The sequence below is a fragment of the Chiroxiphia lanceolata genome, chromosome 6, assembly GCF_009829145.1.
Source record: "Chiroxiphia lanceolata isolate bChiLan1 chromosome 6, bChiLan1.pri, whole genome shotgun sequence".
Lineage (NCBI taxonomy): Eukaryota > Metazoa > Chordata > Aves > Passeriformes > Pipridae > Chiroxiphia > Chiroxiphia lanceolata.
In genome coordinates this window covers 49,208,835-49,233,086 of record NC_045642.1, presented here as the reverse complement: position 1 = coordinate 49,233,086, position 24,252 = coordinate 49,208,835, and the positions used below count along the sequence as shown (strand labels likewise).

General features: G+C 41.1%; 1 protein-coding gene across 3 annotated transcripts in view; it reads left to right on the top strand.

Moving 5' to 3' along the window:
* Window positions 1-24,252, top strand: part of ITPK1 (inositol-tetrakisphosphate 1-kinase) — a 157,821-nt gene that overhangs the window by 81,481 nt on the left and 52,088 nt on the right. For all 3 annotated transcript variants that reach the window (XM_032689955.1, XM_032689956.1, XM_032689957.1), the window contains 2 exons: window positions 4,905-5,030; window positions 13,799-13,916. In XM_032689955.1, coding sequence (XP_032545846.1) covers window positions 4,905-5,030; window positions 13,799-13,916 — 244 coding nt within the window. The remainder of the gene's footprint in view (window positions 1-4,904; window positions 5,031-13,798; window positions 13,917-24,252) is intronic.

Genomic DNA, 24,252 nt, shown 5'->3' with positions numbered 1-24,252 from the left:
TGCAGTTGGGACCAGTGGAGAGCCATGGCACTCTGCCAGGCACTCGCCCTATCCCTGCAATACAGATGGATTGCCAGCGTTCTGGAGAAAAACAACCCCAAAACTTTAAACAAATTATGCTTAATGGAAATAAACATTTTTTTGCTCTTCTGTCTAATGATTTGGATAATGTGCTGGCTGTGTGTTTCTGGAGGACAGAGGAAGGGGGAAGAGGAGAGGAGGGCAGATATGAAGCTCTGTATGCCTGTAACTTGCTCTCCAGTGGATTCTCTGGAAAACCTGTGGGGGAAACTGTGACGTCTCTAAGCTTGCAGCCTTTTGTAACTTTCAGCCAGTCTTTCTGTTAAAAGGTGGGCAGGCTAGCTACAGCCAGCTATGATAAGAGCATTTATCTAGTGGTTGTTTTCTTCCATATATGGATTTGAAAGACCTGGAAAGGCATACAGAACCATATAATCATCTAGGATGGAAAAGACCGTTAAAATCAAGTCCAACTGTTAACCCAGCACTGCCAAGTCCATCAGTAAACCATGTCAGTAAGTGCCATATCTACACATCCAGGGATGGTGACTGTACTATTTACCTGGGGAACCTGTTCCAGTGCTTGACAACCCTTTTGGTGAAGATATTTTTTCTAATATTGCATATAAACCTCCCCTGAAGCAACTTGAGGCCATTTCCTCTTCTCCTATCATTTGTTATCTGGGAGGAGACCAGCACCCACCTGTCTACAACCTCCTTTCAGGTAGTTGTAGAGAGTAGTAAGGTCATCCCTGAGCCTCCTTTTCTCTGGGCTAAACACTCCCAGCTCCCTCAGCTGCTTCTCATAGGACTTGTGCTTCAAACCCTTCACCAGCTCTGTTGCCCTTCTCTGGACAAGTTCCAGCACCTCAAGGTCTTTCTTGTGGTGAGGGGCCCAAAATGAACACAGGATATGAGATGTGGCCTCACCAGTTCCTAGTACAGAGGGACAACCACTGCTCTGGTCCTGCTGGCCACGCTTTTCCTGATACAAGCCCGGATGCCATTGGCCTTTTCGTCTGCCTGGGCACGCTGCTGGATCGTGTTCAGCTGCTGTTGAGCAGCACCCCCAGGTCCTTTTCTGCTTGGCCCTTTCCCAGACAATCTTCACCAGCCTGTAGCACTGCAGGGGGTTGTTGTTACCCAAGTGCAGGACCTGGCACTTGGTGTTGTTGAACCTCATACCGTTCGTCTCATCCCATTAATCCAGCCTGACCAGATCCTTCTGCAGAGCCTTCCTACTCTCCAGCAGATCAACATTCTACCCAACTTGGTGTGATCTGCAAACTGCCTGAGGGTCCACTCAGTTGACTTGTCCAGATCATTGATAAAGACATTAAAACAGGCCCAGCCCCAATACTGAGCCCTGGGTTAACACCTCTTGTGACCAGTTGCCTGCTGGATATAACTCCATTCACCACCACTCTCTGGGCCCAGCCACCCAGACAGTTTCTTACTCAGCAAACAGTGCACCCATCCAAGTCATGTATATGCCTTTTGTCTGGCATTTCTGTGTACAGCTTTGACACTGTCTTCCATGTCATTCACCTGGGTTTTGGTGGTAAAGTGGCAAGGCCATGAAACCAATACCTGTCTGGGTGTGGATTTTTAACACAAAAAAAGGCAAGCAGAGTAGGCTGCAGGTTGTAGGCTACCTCACAGAAAAAAGACACCATAGACATATCTCTGTTTTTTCAAGCTGGTACTGATAAATCTTTTCTCTCACTTCTGTTGCTATGGTGTTAGTTCTTTGCAAAAACAAACCTTTGGGTGATCCATGTCAAATGCAAAGATCATTTGGAGAGAGAGATGCTGAAAGAGAAGGGAAGTAGAAAGGCTCAAATTCCAGCTGGTGACAAACAATGAATCAGTGTTTGTCTCAGCAGAGGGCCATCAGAAATTTTGCACTTTATTTTCACTGACTTCTTTTTGGGTCTGATACTCCACGTGAAAAGGCTTCTTTTTACCTTCTCAAATCTTTTCTTTCCTTCTACTTTTATTTTTTTTTTCCTCAGTGTATAAAAGGAAGGTGGATCTCTTCCAAATTCCACATAGCCCAGGAATATTTGCTTTCTGCAGTATGGCTCAGAACACAGAGAACTTATTCTTGCAAATGGTTTGATCCTCCGATCTGCTAAACACTGGATAAAATTTTGAAGGTTTTTGTGGCTGAAATGTACCTGCTGTCCTTGTTGAGGCAATTAAAGTGGTCATTAAACTTCCTACTAGGAAAGCTGCTTTATCATGCTGTCATTTCTTGCATTGCTTTCCTGGTGAAGGGGAAGCAAAACACTGTTTTGGGGGGGAGCCTTTTTAACACTTTCCAATGTGCAAAGTAGGTGCATTTGGTTTCATTCTCAAAATATGCCAGTTGCGTTTAGCTGGCACAACTGTTGTGAAGAAGTTATCTTGCCCAGATGTCTTATGCTTCTGGAAAACACTATGCTGGAAATGCCTGGATATGCCTTGAAGGCTTACTTCTATTCTTGGGTCAAGGCTGAAAGGCAGGACTGTTTTCTTGTTTTCTGAATGTTTCTGTGCAGATTGAGCTGCAAGTGCAGGAAGAATGTAGAGGGGTAACCAATCTCAGATACTTATTTGCTTCTCACTGTTTCTCAAACTGGAAGTCCTGAAAGTGGATTAATTCACATTTTTGTACCTTGGCAACTGGGAACTTTCTGACCTAGTTAAATGGACCCTTTGTTTTGCTGTTTCCTTCCAGATGTGATAGGCAGATGGAAAAAAATCAGAAAAAGCAGTGTGGTCATCTGAGATTTCTTTTAAGGATATTAGCTGATTTTTCTGGAGCTTGGTTGCAGAACTTAATTATCTCCTTCTGTGTCCTTAGCCAAGCTGCAATTAACTTCATTTTGCCTTAATTTTGAAGACACAGACTTTCCTTCAGCCTTTGTGCTGCACTACTTGTGAGAGTGAAAACAGAAGTGCCATGACAGCCAGACGTTCTGTGGATTGCCTCAGCTGGCCATAGTTTGCCCATCCCTGAGCATCCACATGAAGTCTGTCGTGTCATCCTTACCATGGCAAGTAGGGAGTCTGCTCCCCACCTGTGACCAGTGCCTTTGTTAGTCTCCTTGTAAGACAGACAAACAAGATGTTTTCCAGTTGTATTAGAATCTGCATAAGGACTTCAAAGGGTCTCAACCTATAAACTGTTAGTAGGACCATGTAGTAATGGGGAAGCAAAGGTGGTCTCTGTGGGAGGAAATGGCAATCTTTCCGTTTACTTTTGTGGCATAGGTAACTTCAGTTATTTTCCTCAGGTAAGCCTAGCCCAGATAAGAGCAGAAAAGCAGTTCAGTTAAATGGATCAGTTACATTAGCAACTAGCAAATTAATATAAGGCTGATAGAGCTCTGCTGTTTTATTTTATTGGTTCTATCCTGTCTTATCGTTACCTTCCTTAAGGCACTCACTCCTTAATTCAAATCAGGACCATTTCTGTAGAGTGGGAAATTTTAGTAGGACAAAATTCAAGCTAATCAGACAGAAAACAGAGCATGAGCAGCCTCTTCTGCCCAGCACTCCTCTCCCCCCTGTGCTTCCAACCCCCTTCTTTGCCAGAGTTGAATAAAAGGGATAGAAGCAATGGAAAGGAGCATGCATGTAACTATAAAATCAGATGCTAATTTTAGTTTAGTAAGAACACATCTGTCTTTCCTCTCAAAAATTATCCTGGTTTGAAGTTTACAAGGTTAAATTGCCACTGATGCAGTAGATCTCACAGTTGGTTGAAGTGCAGCTTTTGTGTTGTGAGCAGCCCAGTGTGTTGGCCAGAACACGAGCCGAGTCTGGCAGTTACACTGTACTAATGTTAAATCCGCTAAGTAGCTTCATGGGATCATTAAGTTTGGTGGTGATCTTAGGGGTCTGTAATACATCATCTTCATCAAAGCAGATTTGGCATTAAATTTAGACTCAGTTGCTTAGGGCTTTGCCCAGTCAGGTGTTGAAAACCTTGAAGGACGGAGATCCTACAGCCTCTGTGGGACTCTGTGCTGTAGCTAGACTGCCCCTGTGGTGTTTTTTTTTTCCTGATTTAGTTGGAATCTCCATTTTGATTAATATCCTGATAAATACAAGCCCTCACAATGGCATTGGCCAGCACTCTTAGTATTCTTGTATCCCATCAGGTCCAATAGCTTTCTTTGCATTAATTTTTCCTCAAGAGAAATTTCCTCAGTTCTTTTCCAGTGCCAGAGGTTCCTCTGCTTCTTGAACCCTGTCTACCAAGACAGGGGATCAAGCCCTATGACACATTGCTATCACTTTTTGTCTTCCTGTGCTTTCTGGAGCAGAGTTTCTGCACACCCCACCCCAAATCTTTGTCTCCTACCCCAAGTCTGCTATTGGGAGTTCTCTGGGAACTGCACCCTTCCTTACCAGCTAAACAGCTGTCCCTGTAGCAGATGAATTTGCACAGATCCTGAGTCACTTGGGTTTGTGTTACCTGTATTCCTGTCCTGGGTGCTGTTTTGTGCAATCCCAAAGGGCGAAGGGCACAGCAGGCATTCCTTTTATCAGTGGTGTTAATATTTGTTGGCTCATTACTTTCACATGTATGTGAATGTACCAAGAAACTGAGGAGGGAAATGTTGGCTCAGGGTGGAGAAGCTTAGGAAGGTGTTTGGATGGAGGGTGCTTGCCTGTAAGTCATGAAATTAGAGCTATGTTGCTGAGAAATGCGCGTCTGGGTTAAATTTTCTAACATTCGATGAAGTGTAAATTCTCAGGGATTTGGATAGCACAGCAAAATAAAGGCATTATGTAAAGTAAATGCCTTCTGTGTGGCAGCAACACCTTGGATGGTGACAGGGACAAGAATCTCCATATATTAATAAAAGGTTTCTCTCTGGTTTCTTCAGCTTGACCTCACCAAACCCATTGAAGATCAGGGCCCTTTGGATGTGATCATACATAAACTGACAGATGTCATCCTTGAAGCAGACCAGAATGACAGCCAGTCACTGGAGTTGGTTCACAGGTTCCAGGTAAGCAGTTCTTTCATAGTCTTTCTGCATTTCAAGCAGGAGGACGATCTTGGCGCAGCAAATTCAATCTGTTTACTGTGCAGTTGGTAGGAAAAGAGCTCTCTGGCACACTGCTGCCCTGCTGCTGATAGCCCAGCAAAAATAGTTTTGTCAGCCTAAAATGGACTTGCACCTTGGAAAGGTTTTATGTTGTATTGGTAAAGTTAGTAAGAACTGGTTTCCCACCAAATGTTATTCTGATGTCATTTCAAGAGCATTAGTGCTGCTCATAAGGAGGAACAAGTGTTTGCAGAACCCTTTACGTGCATCTCTCCATGACAAAAGCCACTGAATTAATTTGGCCCAGTTCTGTCTAGTCTTCCCAGTTCCTGGAATGCTAATTTCTGTAGCATTGAGGTTACTCTGTCCTCTAGTGCTGAGATTCTTGTTATATAATTTTTTTTTTCTCAAGTTTACATTGAAGGTCAGAAATATGCAGGGCATAGTGGTACAGAGAACTGTTTTCCCAAGGAATTCCTATCAGTAGTTTAAATACTGATGAAAATGATAAAGCAACACCTTTAGAGATTTAAAAGGTGTTTCTTCTGGTGGCTATATTGGATAAAAGGTGTATTCTTTTCTTCTCATTCAAATAAAAGCACATTTAAAAAAAAGGTTCAGAATTTTATGGAATGCGCTTATGTCAGGCAAATTCCGCAATTTTGACAACTTTACTTTCTTGGGATATGATATTCTCTTCACCCTGCTTAATGTTTTACAACTAGTAATGCAGAAGGTATTTCGCTTATCAGAGTCAATATTCTTTTTGCAGAGTTTTTCTGCTTCCTCCCACCTGCATATTACTCAAACACACAGGAGACGAAAAGTTTTGACTTGTGGGTCTGACCCTCTGGCACCAGTTCTCTGAATAGTGGATGACTGACTGTTCTTCCCTAAGCAGTGCAGGCATCCACTTCCCACAGCACTGGAAACTAATAAATGTCCAAAGAAGCATACAGGGAGATGGACTTCAGGGGCTTTTTGCTTGCAGTCTTTCCACGTTTCAAATGTGAACTAGTTTCCTGTCTTACCAGTGGGAAAAACTGATGACCAGAGTCTAAAGGGTGCATGTGTTAGCTGATTAAGACTCATGAGGACGGCTCTCATAAGGATTTCAGGGTTGTTTGTTTCTGTTTTGAGCTCTGATATGAATTTATAATATCTATGATAACATCAGTTTACAGACTGAGTTACAATACACCAATGTCTGATGATCTTCTTTCGAATGTTCTTTAGCATGGCTCAGTGCATGGCTTGTCCACAACCATGTAGTTGAACTAGAAAGTAGTTTCCCGTTACTGGAATACACATATTTCTCACTGTGGGTCTGAAATTATTATCTCTCAGTATCTTCAAACTCATTCATTAGAAATAGGTTCTCTCCCAGTGTGTTCCAGACTTTTCCAGTGAATAAGACAGAGGTAGGGCTCACCCCTGTGAGCAGGCTTCTGAATTATATCCGCTCCCCAGTAAAGCAAGTCTGGGGCTTCTGCACATGTGACTGAGTTGTGCCACATGACTGGCATGCAGGGAGCTTCCATGGTAGAGTAAAACATGCACCCAGGAACCATCAGAGCAGAGGACAGGCCTGTCTGCATTGAATTACGTGCCAAAATGTGTTTTTAGTATATATTCTCATATAATTTTGTATCCAGGGCATAAACTAGCTGGAAATTGCTGCTTGTGTCCATCTGTCCTGTATTATTTTTAAGGTATTGAAAATTATTAGAAATTAAGAGAAGTGTATTCCCTAACAAAAAGAAATCATGAGAATCTATTTGTATAAAGTGTGTGGGGTGGGGCTGTTGTTCTGAGGTTTTTAAACTAAAATCATTGAGCAACCTAGAAAGTGTTAAGTTACCCCTTGCAAAGAGAACTGCTTATGTGTGTGAGGTGTTATATAAGCATTGTGGTATTTCTGGCACCTACACACAAGTCAAAATAGTGTGGTTCCCTTATTGTTCATTAGGTTGACTGAAAAAGTTCTGATGATCTTAACCAGACCAAACAGTGCAAAATTCATTATGCTTTTTTCCCCGCTATTGAATACAAATGTAACAGCAAGATGATACCTGGCACCAGTCTTATTGTTGGCTCCATAAAGCAGTTTTCCAGGAAGCAGAGAGCAAGGGATCCTTGACCACAGGAGGAGGAATGATCTGTCAGGCTACATTTATGACCTTTTTAAGAATAGCTTTTTTTCAGAGCTGTATTGTTGAGGCCTTGACCATCCAATCTGCAAGAGCTGAGGAGGAAACTGGCTTCATATTTACATGAGTCTATGTCCCTGTTCTCTGGAATCTGTGATGAACCCTTGTATGATCTGGTGGAGAGTGCTAATAGAACAGGAAGCCTCTTAGCATGTGGGTTTTTTCTTGCCGTTTAATGACTTGGAAAAAAAACCTTTACAGGAGACTGAAAACAGCACTAACAGCATGGAGGAGTTCCTGTTGACATTGGGATTTTTAGCTGCAGAAGACCTTTAGGGCTGAGTTTTAAAGTCTTTGTGCTGGTTAGATGTGGTCTGGGCTGCAGTTGGTGGGTGCAAACTGTTCTCCACTGCACTGTTCTACACTGAGTGTTCTCATCACTCCAGTGATGACTGCCTAGTGATCTCATCCAAAGCTAAAGCAAAGGCTGCATGCAGTTCCTAGTGTAGTGTATTAAGTGAAAAGTAGAGAAATCTTTCTATTTGATTTTTAGGACACTTAGATCCTTATTTTGGGGATGATGATTATGTGTAAAGATGATGTTCAGTCACCCTTTCTACCCACTGTAACACTGGGCTGGACCAATTGAATACAGTTTATTTGTTGTCAAGTAAAAATTGCTTATAGTCATTGGTGGTTCCTTCTTGACCAGAGGAACATGCAGGGAAGTCAGGTGGGAAGAGGCATAGTTAGTCCCCGGGGTGCCTTTCACTTACTGGTGCTACAGTTTCTTCCTTCTTGCTAAGGAAGAAAACCAAACTACCCCAGTTCCTTCCTTCTAGACAAAGTATATGACTTTGAAAACTGAGTATGTTTTAGCTTGTGTAAGACATTGGGGAATATTTGTTATTCTTTCATTAGAGCAAAATACTCTCTGAGCAGCTGCCTGTCATAGCTGTACAGGGGCTTGAGTAGCTTCATTCATTACAGCTTCATATTAGTCTGTTCCATTCAAAATGATGTCTCAAGTGATGGATAATCAGTAGGGTTATTAATTTGTCTCTCAGAGCTTTTTCTGAACAGGTTCTCTTTGCATTAGCCTTCTTAAAAAGATAGATCAGAAGCAGATTTTATGCCTTATATCAGGTTGATAAAAATTAAAAACATTTTCTCCCCTGCTGCCCTTCAACCCTTGACTCTTCCACTCTGGAGTTGTCAAGGATGGGCTCTTCTATTATTGATTAAGAAGCTCTCTTAGAAGGGATTGGGACTTGGAGGAAGGAAAATTAGGGAGATATTATGGAAGGAAAGGAGTTAGGGGATTGCTCAGCTGAGAAAAGGCAAGTGAAAAATCAAAGGAAGCTAGTACATCTTAGTAATTCTTTTCTTACTGATAGGACAGGGTGAGACAAAGTTGAAGTGGTCTATTTGCACCTGAATTCACAGGCCAATACCTGTGTTTTTCCCATTTGAAAATATGGGTCTTAAATTTGTTGGAAGAGCAACAAATACGCAGCAAAATTAACTAAAAATCTGTCATGCAAGTACTAACTGTAAGGACAACTTCCTGTGGGTAGGTATTTGCAAGGTGGAGTATTTCCAGTGGTGGTGTTTTGAAGGCTAAACAGGGCAGTTGAATACTGAGAAAGTTGCTCTGAGATGTACAGTGAATGGAAATGTAACAGAGAAGATCTGTTCCCCTTTCTCCTTGCCACACCCTTCATCCCTCCCAGCCATTGCAGAAATTTATATTTGGAGACAAACAATTTTGAGATGAGTGTTCGTTGAAGACCCAACATCCCTACACCTTTCCCTTTGGAGGAAGGTGTCTGTGAAAAGAGATCATCACAGCCGAAGAAAAACAAAAAGGAAACCTAAATCTGAGGCAAACTCTTTAGACAAGCTTGTGTCTGTCCTTACATCTGTTTCTCCCCTGGAAAATGTTCACCTGTTATTGCAAGCAGTCATCTTCATGTTTCTGTATATGGGAAAAGACAATCCAAATGGTGTTATTGTTTCTTTTGCTAACTTTTTTTCTTTTGGAATATTTGTTTTATGGGACTTTTTTTCATATTAAACAAAAGATTATATAACTTTTATTACTTAGTCATAAAATCAAGTCAGTGAATCAGTGAGTCTCTTATCATGTAATGACTTATTATTTGCAGTAGATACTGTATGAACTTTCTGTTAAAATATAAAAAAAAATCATTAGCTGCCTTTTTTGGGTAAAATGACAAGCAACTCTATTCTCATCTATACAAAGGCTTCTCAAGAAAAGTATATATATATTTTAATCTCTGGTTTATATCCAGAGTTATTTATTAGGCAACATGAAATATTTGGTCTCTCTTTGATTTCAAGTTTCAGTGCTGGCCTTCTGCCAGTAACAGGGCTGGTACAGAGAATGACTTAATGCCAAGCCTGGAATACAAACAAAAGAGGATCTGCTAAAAGTCCTTGTTTTTTCTTGTTTGCTTTTATTATGTCAAAGATTAGAAAGAGGAAAACATAGATATTGTCTGGGTCAAGCTGAACTGCAGCCCAAGGACAGAGCCCTTTCAAACTATTGTTGGAAAGCCTAAATATCCTCCACATTGTTGCCTGGGTGGTTGGAGTCTGCTGTTGGATGCCAGTGTCCAGTAAATCCACCAAAGAAGAGAGCAGAGTTGTTTTGTTACAATTACCAGAGAAGATTTGCATGTCCAAAGTTGAAAGGTTGTGCTGTACTGAAAACTCTCTCTTGGCTTCAGTGTTTCTCTTTTTCTCCTTCAACTGCTCCATTTTCAAGTTCATATCTATAGTAGTTCTTCTGTTACAAAAATTATTAGACAGAAACCCTTCATGTTTTTCCAGATCTGTATTTCTAATAGTGGAGTCATTCTGTGCCGTGGGAAGAGTGCTGCTACTTAGGCTACATCAATAGTTTTCCAGTCTGTTAGGTGATGTTCACAGGTATATATTCAGTAAAACATGATGCCTGAGTGTGCAGCAGTTCCTAATAAAGAGTCAAAGTTTATGAAAGGTTTCATATCAGCTATCGTAATTGTTCCTGTGAAACTAAGAAAATTGATTTTCGTATTGTAATTTCCTGTTGTGAGGAATTGGTGTAAGGTTCAGATTTTGAAATTATTGACTTAAGTAATTTTCTGAATACATGGGTATTCAAACTCTTTCTTTTGCATGTGCTGGTGAGAGGTGTGGGAGACTGGGAAAGTGCTGGCAGTGTACAGCCCAAGGGGAAGCTGGATGATTTGCTTTGGGGATCATGGTGTAACTGGATAGTTTTGTTTTTGAATGCAGAGTTAGTGCTTTGTGATGGAAATCCAAGAAACCAATGGTATGTGAGAAGAGATGCAGAGTATGAGTACATGAGTGCATATTGATGTTCCTGTCCTCTGAGCAGTTAACCTTTAGGTGTGTTCAACTAGAAAGGACATACACAAATAGACTGACCTTGTTCTGCATTGGGAGTCCTTTGCTTCCAAGGGGGAGCTGTTTCTGGATTCAGTTAGAAGGAGAGATCTGTAGCCTGTCCCCAGATTAGCTCTACGAGACACTTCAGGTCTGAGTCCTTTCCTTTACTCAGATAACTCAGATCTTCACTGCCCTGCTGACAGTCTCTCGAGTTTTGCTATTCCTGTGCCCTCTGGCTGTCCGGGTGCCTAAGCCTGCAAATGGAGAAAAGCTGGAGAATAGTACTTGACATAGATTTGATGCTCAGAAATGTCCTTGTTTTATAAAGAAAACTCATGTTCAGCCTCCTTTGTGTGTGTTTGAAGGGGTTGTCTCCTTGCACTCAGTACAGTTCTTGACATTAGAGTAGTTTAAGTCCTCCAGACTCTAAATGGCTTTTGGAAAATAGTCCCCATCTTCATCAGTTATTTCATGTTTGCCTTACAGAGCTTTTTGAAGGCTCCTTAAGGCAACAGGATGAGAAATCAGTCACTGGAAAGTCAGCTTAGATGCTCTGTTCTGTTGAGATGTTGACTGGTGTAGAATGGCCTTGAGATCGTGCCTTCATTCCTGTTGAACTTTGTTATGCTGTGTCAAACTCACTGCTTGGATCATCTTTACATACAGGTTAGAGCTGTTGTCATTAGAAATAAAGCAACTGTGAATTTCCTTACAGAAGGCATAAAAAAACCATGCTCCCTCTGGAAATACTTAGGGTAATGTGAGCCAAGATAACAAGTGGAATACACCAATCCCAGGGAAGTGAGTGTAGTTCTCAATGATGAGATGAGCATCAGGAAGATTTGGGAATGAGCACAAGGAGCTAAGACAGGGAAAAATCATGCCCTCCTTGGAGGGGAGTAAAGGTGACAGAGTCCACAAGCATGACAAATGTATGTGTGAGGGGAAGGATTAGTGTGTGCAGAATAGGGGCTGGACTAAGATGGATGTATGGGGGAGCTTGAATTCAAGGTGGAACCAGAGATTTGTTGAGGCTGAGTGGTGGTCACAGGAAGAGCTAATACACACATCTGAAGCACTGCAGGACATTTGTTGTGGGATCTCTGCTGAGGTGACATTTCAGAGCTGTGACATGTCCAGGCTGAGTTCTGTGCTTACTTGCTGCCACATCATGGTATTGCCTGCCTGTAATGTGCTCATTCTCTAAGTGAGCTCATGAAGGTACACTCTGTGGTAACTCCCTGTTTTAAACTGTGGCATAGAGGAGCTGAAAGAGCAGTCTTGTTATGCTTCAGATTTGTTGAGATACTCAAGTACAGTTTCATAGTCAGCAAGTTTAAGCTAAGGCCCTAATCGCTGGATCATGCCAGCTCCACAGGGTGTCTTTTAGGTGTTGCATTAAAGGGTATGTGTGTGTAGCCACGCGTAGGTGTTTAAGATGCATTAGGTAATGAGACACTCTCGCTCTTAAAAAAAAATAAAAATCTCATCTGTATTTAAAGCTGACTCTGGAAGTTCTAGGGGCAGGACACTCATGAAAACTGTATATTCTGGGTTTTAATGACTTGAAATGAACCTAGCTTCTGTTCCAGTGAGTCAATGAGGCTTTTTATGCAGGCTGCGCTGCAAGGGTGAGACAACAGCTGGGTCTGACAGTCTTGATGACTGACTGTGCAAAATACTGTCCCTGACTTCTACTAAGTGGCATCAAGTTCGGATATATCTTTGGGGAATTAATTCTTTGCGTTCCGTAGGGATTATTAAATATGTCAGACAAAAGTATCACCACTGAAGATTGCCTCATGCCCTGTGAAAGAAAGCTGCTTGTGTGCTGTGGGTGATGCAGTGGGTTCATTAAACTAATCATCCCAATGCTGGATCCTCTTAGCCTCAAAAGAATAATCCTCTTTTAGCAGCCATCAGTTCAGACTATGTAGTCAGCAGAAAGCAACAGTTTGCCAGTGCTGGGGTGGGGAGGAAATCTACATCCCCAGTCAGTGTCTGGAGCAAAATCACTTTCTGGGAATAGATTATGCTATTCTTTTCCCTCCAGCTCGGTATGCAAAGTGCATCTCCCGAGGCCACCTCCTCATACTCCTAAGTATGTTTTGGAGTATGTTTCCTTCTTGAAATAGTCAATTTAAATGAAGTAGATCTTTATGAAAGTCCATTATTGCAGGAGCACTTACCATGCCTTTTGCATGAATGGATTTAAAGAAATGAGTGAAAACATAAGGATGGATTTGGGAAGTTGGGTAAAACAAAGACAGATGGTAACTTGGGAAATATTTGTCTGATTTTTAATAGGGTAAGTTAGATGTGTGTGTTTCCTATTGACTTTATGGGACCAGACTGGGGCAATGAACTCAGTTTCTCTTCTGAGAAACAGAAGGAAGTTTTGTTGTGATTACAAGGCCGATACCTGGCAGCTGTGTCTGTGTTCATGGCCAAGATGCAGTAGTGCAGTCATGACCTCAGTGAATGGGGAATTGAGTTCTCAAGATGAAGTTCCATAAGGTCATTAACTTTGCTTTGTTCTTTTAGTCAGGAAAGGAGAGTATGAACTTAGAGAAGTAGCAAGCAATGAAGACACAGTGAAGCTGCAATCTCTTTGGCTCTGCCAAATAAAATTTCAGCCCTTATCATCCAACTCTTAACACTGTCTTCAGCGCAGCTAGAGGACAGCAATAATAACAACATAAAAGAATCCAGATGTAGTTCTGAGCCTAGTTCACATGGTTGTGATGTTCACGTGCAATAATTCAATGCAAGGCTGACCCCAAGATAGCAATGTGTCATCCTTCTTCTCCTAATTGCTTTCTTCAGTGCTGCTCACAGCTCTTACTGTGGCACTTTGCCACTGGCTCCCTTTTGAGTTGATGTGGTTGCAGCACAGGTTTTTGTGCTGATAGTGAGTCTACAGGAGAAATTTGTCACCCTAAACCAGTCAGCTGTCACATTTGTGTTTGTTTCAAATGTCAGTGTCCTGACTGTCTGGTGACTTCCTGTGTTGCCTATGTCCGTTTGGCTCCCCTTGAGGAGAAGCTGGACTTCGAGGTTTTTAACATTTTCTATTCTCTTCCCCATCTCATTATTTTTCCACACTTTTCAGCAAACCTAATGCCTTTTTTTTTTTTTTTTTGAATATATATTGTTTTGCAGGAGTATATTGATGCTCATCCAGAAACCATTATCCTGGACCCTCTCCCGGCTATTCGTACACTTCTGGACCGGTCCAAGTCTTACGAACTAATTCGGCAAATAGAGGCATATATGCAAGGTAGGACAATACCTGCTCTCCCTAAAGGCTTTTATTGTGACTAGAGAAGGAAGCAGCTTGCTTCTGGAGGCTGCATGTGAAGTTTGAAGTAGTGGTTTTGGGCCCCTTGTGTTCTGTCTCTCCATGGGAGCACAAACACTGAAGCATTCCTGTGTCACAGGATTGCCCTCTGGAATCCTGTGCTCTTCTTTTTCCATATACACAAAGGAGGTTTGCATCTGGTTAAAAATACGATGTGGATTTAATGGGGAGCATATTTACCACAGTGAGCACTCCCAGAAATCTTCTGGAAAACATTGTCTTTGTGTGTGTGCTGGTAAATTGAAATGACTGTACAAACTCCACAGCTTGTAATAAGAATCTTGAGGCCTGAATTTGAGGGAGAAAAAGAAAAATTGGTTTTGGAAAGGACCAACAGAAATTGGATTGTAAATAGAGCTAAGGTCTTTGAGAAGCACTGGAAGCCTATTGCACAAGCTATTTGCTAGGAGGAACATAAATATACTTTTGGTGCTGGCTTGTTACCTGACATAAACTATTGCCTTTAATTGGCATCATTTGAGTTGTATTCCCATGTTTAGAAGTCATGCCTTTTCAACCTGAAAATTCTATTATCTTATCATTTTAACCGTTTTAACTGTTGGGTTAAGTTAGTCTTTCATTCCTTTTCTACTTCGGCTACTGTCATGTTCTTGAAACATTTCTTGGCTTTTGAATTTAAGTCTAGAATAGCTCTGAAGTAACTGTTTCATATGTTAGATGACTATATTCGGGGGAAATTGAGTTGCTCTAATGAGTTGTTCTAATGGGGTATTATTGGAAATAACATTGAGATTGTGTTATCACTCTCTTGATGGGCAGATAAGAAGCTTCTCAGTGTATATTTTTATAGTTGTGGATTTATAGACATATTGTTTGCATATAACCTGCCTGGCCCATAAAGACACGGACAGTGTCTTTATGTAAAAACAAGACTAATAATTCACAGCACTCTCTCTTGGCTTTTGGAATTTCTTCAAGAGAAAATGCTCAGTTAGTTTAGAAGGATTTTGTTTTGGAGCAGTTATTGCTGTTTGTAAGTGGGAGAGAGGTGCTGAGGGAAACCTGTGCTCTGAGGAAGTGGTTGAGATTTTGTCCTAGCAGAAGAGAGATTCAGTAGGATTTGCTTTTGTTCTTTTTTTTTTTTTTTCCTAAAATTGCTATCAGTACTATTGTTATCTCTATGAGAACAATATGTCTGGGAGACCTTCCAGTTTTTCCAAGTACTTTGTCTTCCGCATATTTCAGCCTTCTCTGAACTGATGAGAAAAAGAAATAAATGCTTAAGGAGGAAAAAGAAAAAGGAAATTCATATTCAGTTAAAACTAAAAATTTAAAGAGAAGTTGTTAATAAAGTTGAAGAATGAGGTAAGGAAAAGCTTTACCTATTGTCACTGGTTGCTGCAGTGTGTTTGGTGACCATATTTCCCCTGACCCTGTGTCCCCCTCCCCCCAGCACTTTCCTTCCCGGTCTCCTCTTATTTCTGTCTCAAAATCAGAAATATCATGACAAAGACCTTGAACCAACTTTGTATTTAGCAGAGGAAATCTCAAGAGAGCTGAATGATTGTCTAACTTCTCTTTCTGGCCTAAGTAGATCAGCTTCTGTGTTCCTGCACATGGTGATCTACAGTGAGAGAAAAGTTACACTGCTCTAGGCAGTTGTGGGTTTTTCCCCTTTCCTTGTTTTTACCTGCTAAGTTATGTTTTCTCTGTTGCAGCTGTCATGTCATATCCCAAGGCCATGAGCACTTAAAAAACTCAAACAAGAAGTAATACATCTGTGAATAGCAGGAGCTCTTAGGAGCCACATCTTTTCAGTTCCGGAATTTCAATATGGAAGTAACTACCAAAAAAACTATATCCTAGTCTTTAGCTGTAACTAGAGAGCACAGTTTATTGCAGGATACAAAACTGATGTGATAGGTTAAGTTCAGTGCAAGGTATTGTGTCTTCCAAAGGGGTGCTGTAAACTCAGGAGGTTTGCGTATATATGTAAGGAGAAACCTTCTGCTCTTCTGAGTCTTTCAAAAGAAAATTCAGTGTTTATTTACAGACCAGTTTTGGATTTCAGTGATTATTGCCTCTATTTTAATTTTGTTTTAAAGTAACTATAAATGAAGTATAGTCTTTATTTATGATCCTCAGTTTATACTTTATTTCAACTCTGTAGACCTTACAAGAACTGTATAAGTAAAGATTTGCACCCCTTGGGTTAAAGAGAGGGTGACTACATGTTCTGCTGACTCCAGTTTGCTCAGTGCTGAACCCTCCTCCCTCTGTGCAGCCTGCACCTTTGAAAATGGCAGATGTTGCTGAGGTGACTGCATTCTATAAACATGTTCTGTAAATAGCTTGATTTTAAATTTAATTATCATTCAGATGTCCAAGTTACTGTCCTTTTGACAGAGAATTCTCCGTGCTTCCTGAAAAAGGGAATCCCTATTTGAAGTGGCTAAAACTGGGCATGTGGACATTGTTAGGCTTTCTGAAAGTCCAGTAGCTTGCTCTTTATTGAGTCAAGTGTCAGAGTGATAAGTACTTTGATCCAGCTTCCTGAGAATGGGTTGCAAGGACACTTTGTTGCATGCTCCTTTTCTCTGCTGCCACAGTCTGTGGCTGCTAAAGGAACTGAGGTGGAAGAGAACTAGTAACTAGGGCGAAGTTATACTGGTAACTAGAGCAGAGTCTGAGAGAAAGCACAGGGTTGAACCTTGGCTTTCCATGTCCTAGTCTGACACAGTAACCACTCAGTCCTTGTGGAAATAAAAGGCTCGCAGACTTGCAGAATCACTGAGGCTGGAAAAATCCTCTTGAGAATATATAGTCCAACTCCCTGCTCAAAGGAGGAACTTCTAGAGCAGGTTCTTCAGGTCTGTGTCCAGTTGGGTTTTTATATATTTCCAAAGATGGACACTGCATAACCTTTTTGAGCAACCTGCTCCAGGGTTCACCTTGAGCCTGGTGTGCTGGCATGCAATTAGCAGTGCTGAGATGATTTGCAGAGATTGCTTTATTCAGTATAGATAGTGATACCTCTCTTGGAAGGAAGTGAGACTCTCTTCTTGTTGGGGAGGAGGGGAATGAGGGGCGGAAATCTTTAAGAGATATTTGAACATTAATTTTATAGATTCTGTTTTGGAATCAATAGTCTGACCAGCGCTGTGACTTCCTCCTTTTCCTGTTCTCTGTTATTTTGAGTGCAAACTCTAAAAGAACTAGTCCTTCTGAAACCTGTACTTCTGAGTCTTTTTAAAAAGAGATTTGAAAAAATAAAGGTTGCATTCCCAGCTAGTGTCCTACATAGCTGGCAGGTCGATACTGAAATAAATCACTGAAGAGATTCTTTTGGTGTAGAGTTGACTTCTCTCAGCAGCTGTATTGCTTTGTTTACTTATCTGTGAAGACTTCCTTCTTAAATAAAAGTGCTCTAGATCAGATTCTGTGATGTTTGGTGAAAGATCAGGAGCATTATTTAATGGAAATTTCATTTTTAACAGGGTATTATTGTACGGTTGGAACTGTGTCAGCCTTTTTAAAGTTCTAACCTAATGAACAATAACTAAATCATGTGATGCTGTGTTGAAAAACTGTGATTCTACGGCTTTAATTTTCAAAATCTGACACAAAATTATGCTTAAGATGGTAATAGATAATCACTGTGACTAGGCACTAACTAACCTTTTTGTATTACATTTTTGCTTAAAGATGAAAAGCCACATGCTACTCACTCGGTACTCTACCTAGTTAGTGTTCCCATCTGCTGCTCAGATTCCTTTGCTGTCTCAAGTGACTTACTGGTTTCTCAGATACTGCTTGAACTTAAGGTATGCAGACACTGGAGTTCATTTCTTTACCACTTGCTCCTGGCTTTTCCCCCCCGTGATTTAAAAATCATATTGTTCTTAGATTCTTAAATTTAAATCTAAAATTTATACAGACACTAGTCTTCGTGGAGTTCTCCTAGAAGCTCCTGCATGAGCCAAGCTGCAGCTCCCGAATTTCTCTCTCCTAACAGTCTTCTTTGAAGTACAGGAGCTATTTCCTTAGGACACTCTAAACAGTATAAACCCCTTTAGCTGTGATATTTTCATCTTGGCATGTAATCAAAATCATTTATGTTTGATTGTTTACTATTTAATGAGAAGCTGCTGTGTGTGCTCCTTTCTGATTTTGGGGAATATTATAGAACAGATCATGGCATCCTTCTCTATTCCCTGGATTTGTTTTTATCAGATTCTCTCTGTCTTAGAAATACGCCTTGAACAGCTGCATGTATTTTTATTCCTAGGGGGGAGGCTCAGCATGATGTAATGGGTAAGGCACTTGATTTGGGGCTCAGGGTTTTCTGTTTGGTGCTGGTTCTGACTTGCTGCATGACCTTGGGCACAGTGTGTCTCTTTCTTTCCTTGACACTCATCTACCTGTCTCTTCCCTTTAGAAGCCACATTGTTTTGGGCAAGAACCTCTTGTCCAGATATACATGCACATACTCTGATACAGAAAGTGTCTGGTGCCAAGCAAGCTGTGTAGGTATTGTTTTAACAGAAATTGTTGATCTGTTGTTGAGTAAAAATTAGAAATTATGCATTAACAATTCAACATCAAAGCAGGTAGTCAGGTTTTATTTTTTGGAAGTTATGGAGCATGTACATTGCTGGAGCAGTGCATACTCAGAACTTCTCAAAACCAGGCCACCCAGTTAAAAGTGCATGAAAATAGCTGTATATACATAGCTGTAGGCATTCAACTTTTGAAACTGTGGCCTCTGCTCTCTCTTTTCAGAGCAGTTTTGCTTAGAGGGGGGAGAGAAGAATAGTTACACAGGTCAGCTTCAGGCACCTCTATCTGTATTGGAAGCTCCTATTAAAGTGAAAAGAAAAATCTTTTTCAATTTAAAGCCTCTTAATCACTTACTTGAGATTCACTTCTTTATGTACATACCAGTAAAGTGTCTTAAGTTAGAGGGCTGATGTTAGCTACTGCAAATAACCATGCCAGTTTTTGAATGGAAAAGTCTCCCTTGTTGATTGTACACCCTCTTTCCACCAAGAATGCATGCAGACACATGTCTTGTTCTCTCACTACAAGTGTATGGTGCATGTTCACTCACTGGATTTTAATTTCTGTCTGAAAACTAGTATACATGCGTGGAAGGAAGGAATTGGAGTGGAATTAATATGTTCTGTGACTGTGCATCAGCTCACAGCAGTGTTGCACGTGGCAGTGCTCTGTACCCAGCTGTCACCACTTGGTAGATCTCGGTCCTGCTCTATCAAACTGGAAATATCCTGGGACATTTGACCCAGGGAGTTGTTACCTGACGTCTTTCTCATAAAAGCTCATTCATTCATCCACAACGGGGGTAACAAAGGGACACGAGCATGTCAGTGTTATGATAAACAAGCCCTGGCTTTGAAATTTGAAGTAGACGGCTGCTTCCAAAGGACTAATCCTGTCCTGAGAGAGGTGGCAGGAAAAGAAAGTGGGAAGCCCCAAAAGGAATCTGTAATCTGTCTTGTACCATTTCTTCTCTTGTTAAAGGAGTTTACAAAAGGATTTTCTAAGGTAAGAATGTTGAAAGCCATTTCATAAACAGAAAATGTGATCAAGCTTTCCTGTCCCTTCCTGCCTCTCCTCCCTCCTTCAGGATTTTATTATTTTGGGCTGTCACCTCTGTCCCAGCATAGGTAGGAGGGACCAGAGAGCTGGGGGCCTCTGTGGATGTGAGGGGCACAGTCCCTGTTCTCCCACCCAGGAGTGTCAATCTGCTGACCTGCTGCCTCTGGCCTCCTAAGATCCATCAGCTTGGTACTGCTCAAGTGACTCTGCAGTCCAACAGGCACACAGCCCAGAGAAAAATATAGAAAACATTTTCATTGATTTGTCACAGTGTGCCAGTCAGAACTCCTTGAACCAACAAACAACTGTCATCTTGGATCCCTAGTAGTCTTGATGGCCACTGAGCTTTCAAAATAAGCCTGCCTGTAAAGTTCAGATATTTTTGGGTGGACGTAGGTTTAAACTTTAATGTACTTTTGTGACCAGATATGGGAAATCTGCACCCCACTTTCAGTCTCTTTAGCTTATCTGAATCTAAAAAAGAAACAAGGCTGGACCTTTTATTCATTTATTGTATACAGTGTTGGAAACTTTTATTTTACATCTACATGCATAATTTCAAAGCGTATGTGTACTTGATAAAGCTGGCAAGGTGGAAAATTTTAAATCAATTTAAGCAAGAACTTCTATGAATTTTTTGTTAGGGGCTTGGGTGGATCTGAAGAATGACAGAACCTGCTTTGATGGCGTAAAGATATAAGCTGTAACTGCACTCCATTTTCATGGGGCATTCCTAAGACATCTCCTGTTTGGGTTTTATGAACAGAACATGGATTAACTCTTGAGGATTAAGAAAGGAGGAGCAGAGATTCTTCTTGTCATGATGAAGTCTTCACTGAATAAACTGGATGTTTTAAATTCCAGCACAGTTGTGTTTCAAGTTATTCTGATCCTCTTGAGCAGAAATTTCTTTGGCTGGCATCCAATTTTCCCAAGTATCTGGGTACTAGAAAAAGTAATGAAGGAGCATTGAAGGATAAATTGCTCATAATATCGATGTAAAACTTAACTGGGAATGCTTTTTGCAGTAAGTGGCTTTTCCCGATGTTTCTACATATATTGTCATAAGATCAGAGGTCAAGAAATAAATCTTGGAAAATGGGACCTTTCATCTGAGTTGGAAACCAGGACTTGGCTGGTTGAACATTATTCCAATTCTGGCGTAATGTGTTCATGTCACTTCTGCTGCTGAAGAAGGAGTTTATTTTAGGATGGGTTACAGTGGTCTGGTGTGAACAAGAAAAGTAGCATCCCTTGCATTTTCTCAGATAAGTATCTAGCCAACACGTTGTACCCCTGGTTAGATTCTAATCTCTCCTCATGAAGAGTCCAGCAGGACCTTAAGGATTTTTGAGGGTTGCATGGAGTCCGCTGATAACAATACTTGAGAGATCCAAGAATAGAATGTTTTTCTTTACCAGGACCACTTACATCCAGTTTAAAGTTGCTACTGGCTCACATTTCACTTATCTGCTGGCCTTGTGCAACTGTTCCATCTGAGTGTATCAGTAAAGAAAATCATGAAAGCTTGTGTGCATTTATGTTCTTGATGTCAGTAGTTGGTTCTGTTTCATGAATTTTCCAAATGGCTTTCAGAAGTTAGAGTGGAAGAGACTTTAAGTATAAAGGTTGACGAGAGGGACTTGAAAGGATCTCAGTTTCCTATATAGTTTATGATTCAGTGGAACCAAACCTATATGGTCAGTTGTTTGATAGTCTTGCTAGACAAGGTTATTTACTTGTTGTCATTTGATACACTACACAATAACATCTTGCTGTTCTTCCTGTTTGGAGTACCTTTCTTACAGTAGTGCTTGCTGATTTTTTGTTTTTCTGATGTGTAAATGCTGCATATGGGGTGGAAATAAAGAGATCCAGATACATTCATAGGCTGGTATGGCTGTATGGAGACAGCCATGGAGGCACTTCTGGAGCATCAGTAATCATGGTTCATGTCACTGCATTTGTATTAAGGAAACAAAACTGATTCAGCAGGATACAGCTTAGCTCTATGAAAACAAAAAGATGCTACCCTGAGAAGAAAAAGTGATAGTGTTACAGGCATATGTTACATCTGTTCATACCCTGTTTGGTGGGCCGGCATGTTTCAGAACTTCTGGCCTTTGTAGGGGAATATGCACTTGTTTAGTTCTGTACACAGAGGGTGAACCACGGCTTATTAATTTGGGTTAAAATAGTCTGAATAGTAGAAATTGCGTATCCCCCAAATGGCAATTTATGTCCATGTTGCTCTAGTTGCCTTCAGGCCTTTGGGCCTATTAGAGTTCTTGGAAGCTGTCAGCTAGAGGTTGGGTAGCTGGACACAAGTCAGTACATTGAAATAACTCCTCCCCCCCTCCCCCCCCCCCCCGAAAAATCACTCCTCAGAGGACAGATCTTAGATATGCTGAAGCATCAGAAAGTACGAGACAGAGACCAAAGACATGGAGATAAATAAACTGTTTTCAATGTGGCAAGTCAAGCATCCTGTACTGGTGGCATTCCAGGACATTTCTTATGGAAAAGGCAGATGAACGTGGGATGGCAAACCTTTTAGAAAAGGCCAAATTATTTAGTTTTTTTCAGGCAGTATGAGACAACAATATCACATGGGTTTACCAAAAGACAGTGTAGAGTCAGGATGGTGACAGATCCACTGTATTGTGATCTCTTGGGCCTATAATGAAATAACATGGGCAGCTCATGCATTGTTAACTTCTACATTGACTCACTGCTCAGGAAAGACCTCAGTATCACAGTGGGTAGTTCACTGGAAACTTCTGCCCCCTCAGCCTCAGTAGTCAAAAGAGAACTTTCCAACAGAATCAAACAAAAACATTATGGTGGCCAAAAATAGCATGGAAGATACTGAGTGTACAGTTATGGAAATAAAGTGCTTTCTTTTCTCGAAGACTGTTTTCAGTTCTGCTTTCCTGAATTTAAAAATATGCATTAGAAGTGAAAGGAATCCTGGAGAAAAGGGACATTATCAGTGCCGAGAGACTGCCACACAAGGCAAGAGTGAGATCAATCTCAGGTTAGCAGAGGTGGAACAAAACCTGGAACAAAATATAAATAAATGGAGAAATGTTCCCCTTTTTCTCTTTCATGCCATGTCAGAGTAGAGTTCCACTGCACAGCTGGTGCAGTTGACATAAAATATCAACTAAGATCATAGCTGGACTGAAAGATGTAGGAGACATTCATGACTGGGTTTCAAAGGTTTACAGACCCTTATGGTTGGGGTATATAGCACTGACTGATGGATGTTAAAAAGAAACTCCACTGATGAACTCTGAGCTGCGTAACTTGGGATATGTTGGAGGATAATATGTATTCCCTTTCTTCCAATTTGAAAACCACTACCAAGTTGGACAGATTGAGATAACACGGTATCAGCTGAACTGGGAGATCATTTGGATTCCTGTGTTCATTTACCATCTTCAGAAAAGCAAGAATGCCTGAAAGTGCAGTGAGGATTTAAGCATTTTCTATACTCCATAACTTTTAAACCTGATGTGAGTAGTAACATTTTGATATTTTTACTGTCTTGTGAATAAAGTCTTGGTATTTAATATAAATTATTATGAGCGCTCAGCATGTTAAATGGGAACTCAAATAGAGCTAGACGTGTTAAAACTGTTATTCTTTCAGAAATAAGGCTGGATGACATGATTATGACTTTTTTTCTTTGACAGCTCTCTCTTCTGTTACATTGAAGCCCACAGAAGACCCTGTAGAGCAAAGCAAGGGAGTGTGCACAAGGGGACAGAACTGAGGCACTGCAGGGCAGGCACTTGTAACATGATGAGGAGTTAACTGTACTGAACACCCTTGAAGAATTTTTTCTATTAGCTTTTATTCCACTAGAGGATCAAGGAGGTCACCCTCCAGATCACACTGGTGCATTGTCTGGGACAGGGTGTTACTTGACACACTGGGACTTTTCAACTTTTTAAATATTTTGTTTCATTTCCTCCCTTGCTGCCTGGCAAAATTATGAGTGAGACTGACGGGTTGCAAAATTTGTCTCCCATGTAAATATGAAAGTGATTTAACAGATAATGTTTCACAGTCTCACCCTCCTGCCCACCCTAACAAGCCTGCTCCATGATCAGAATAGCTGCAGCTTTTTCCGTGCTGCAGCTCAGCTGCCAGCTTCTGTAGTGTCTGCCGGGGCCAGGAGGGAAGGAAGCACTCAGCTGTTACTGAGAGTGTTAACTTTAGATGTAGCATCGGGTTTCCTATGTGAGGGAGTGTTCGTGTCCCAGGCCCTTCTTAATCAGCTTGAGGATGCTATGTGGGCGTGTGCTCTGCCTCTGAGTGTCAGTGAGCAGCCGGCAGTGAAAATCTTTCCTGCAGAGACACAACGTGTCAGTCTTGCAGACATGTACCCACCACCCGTCTGCTGACGGGTACATGAATATTCTGAATTAGGTCCTTCTTTTGACCAAGGGACGCTAAACATACTGTGAAATCGATGGAAGATGTTAACATTCAGGAAGAGCTTTATCTTTTCTCGTTTGCATTTTGTTAATGTTTGAAGATCCACTGAGTTCTTGGTTGTGTGGGAAAGTTGAGCTTCACCGAAGCAATTTCTTCACTTAACACAGAGCTTACTCTATCACACCAGCTTACTTAGTCACTGGTGTGTTGACAAGACCCTCATCCAGGT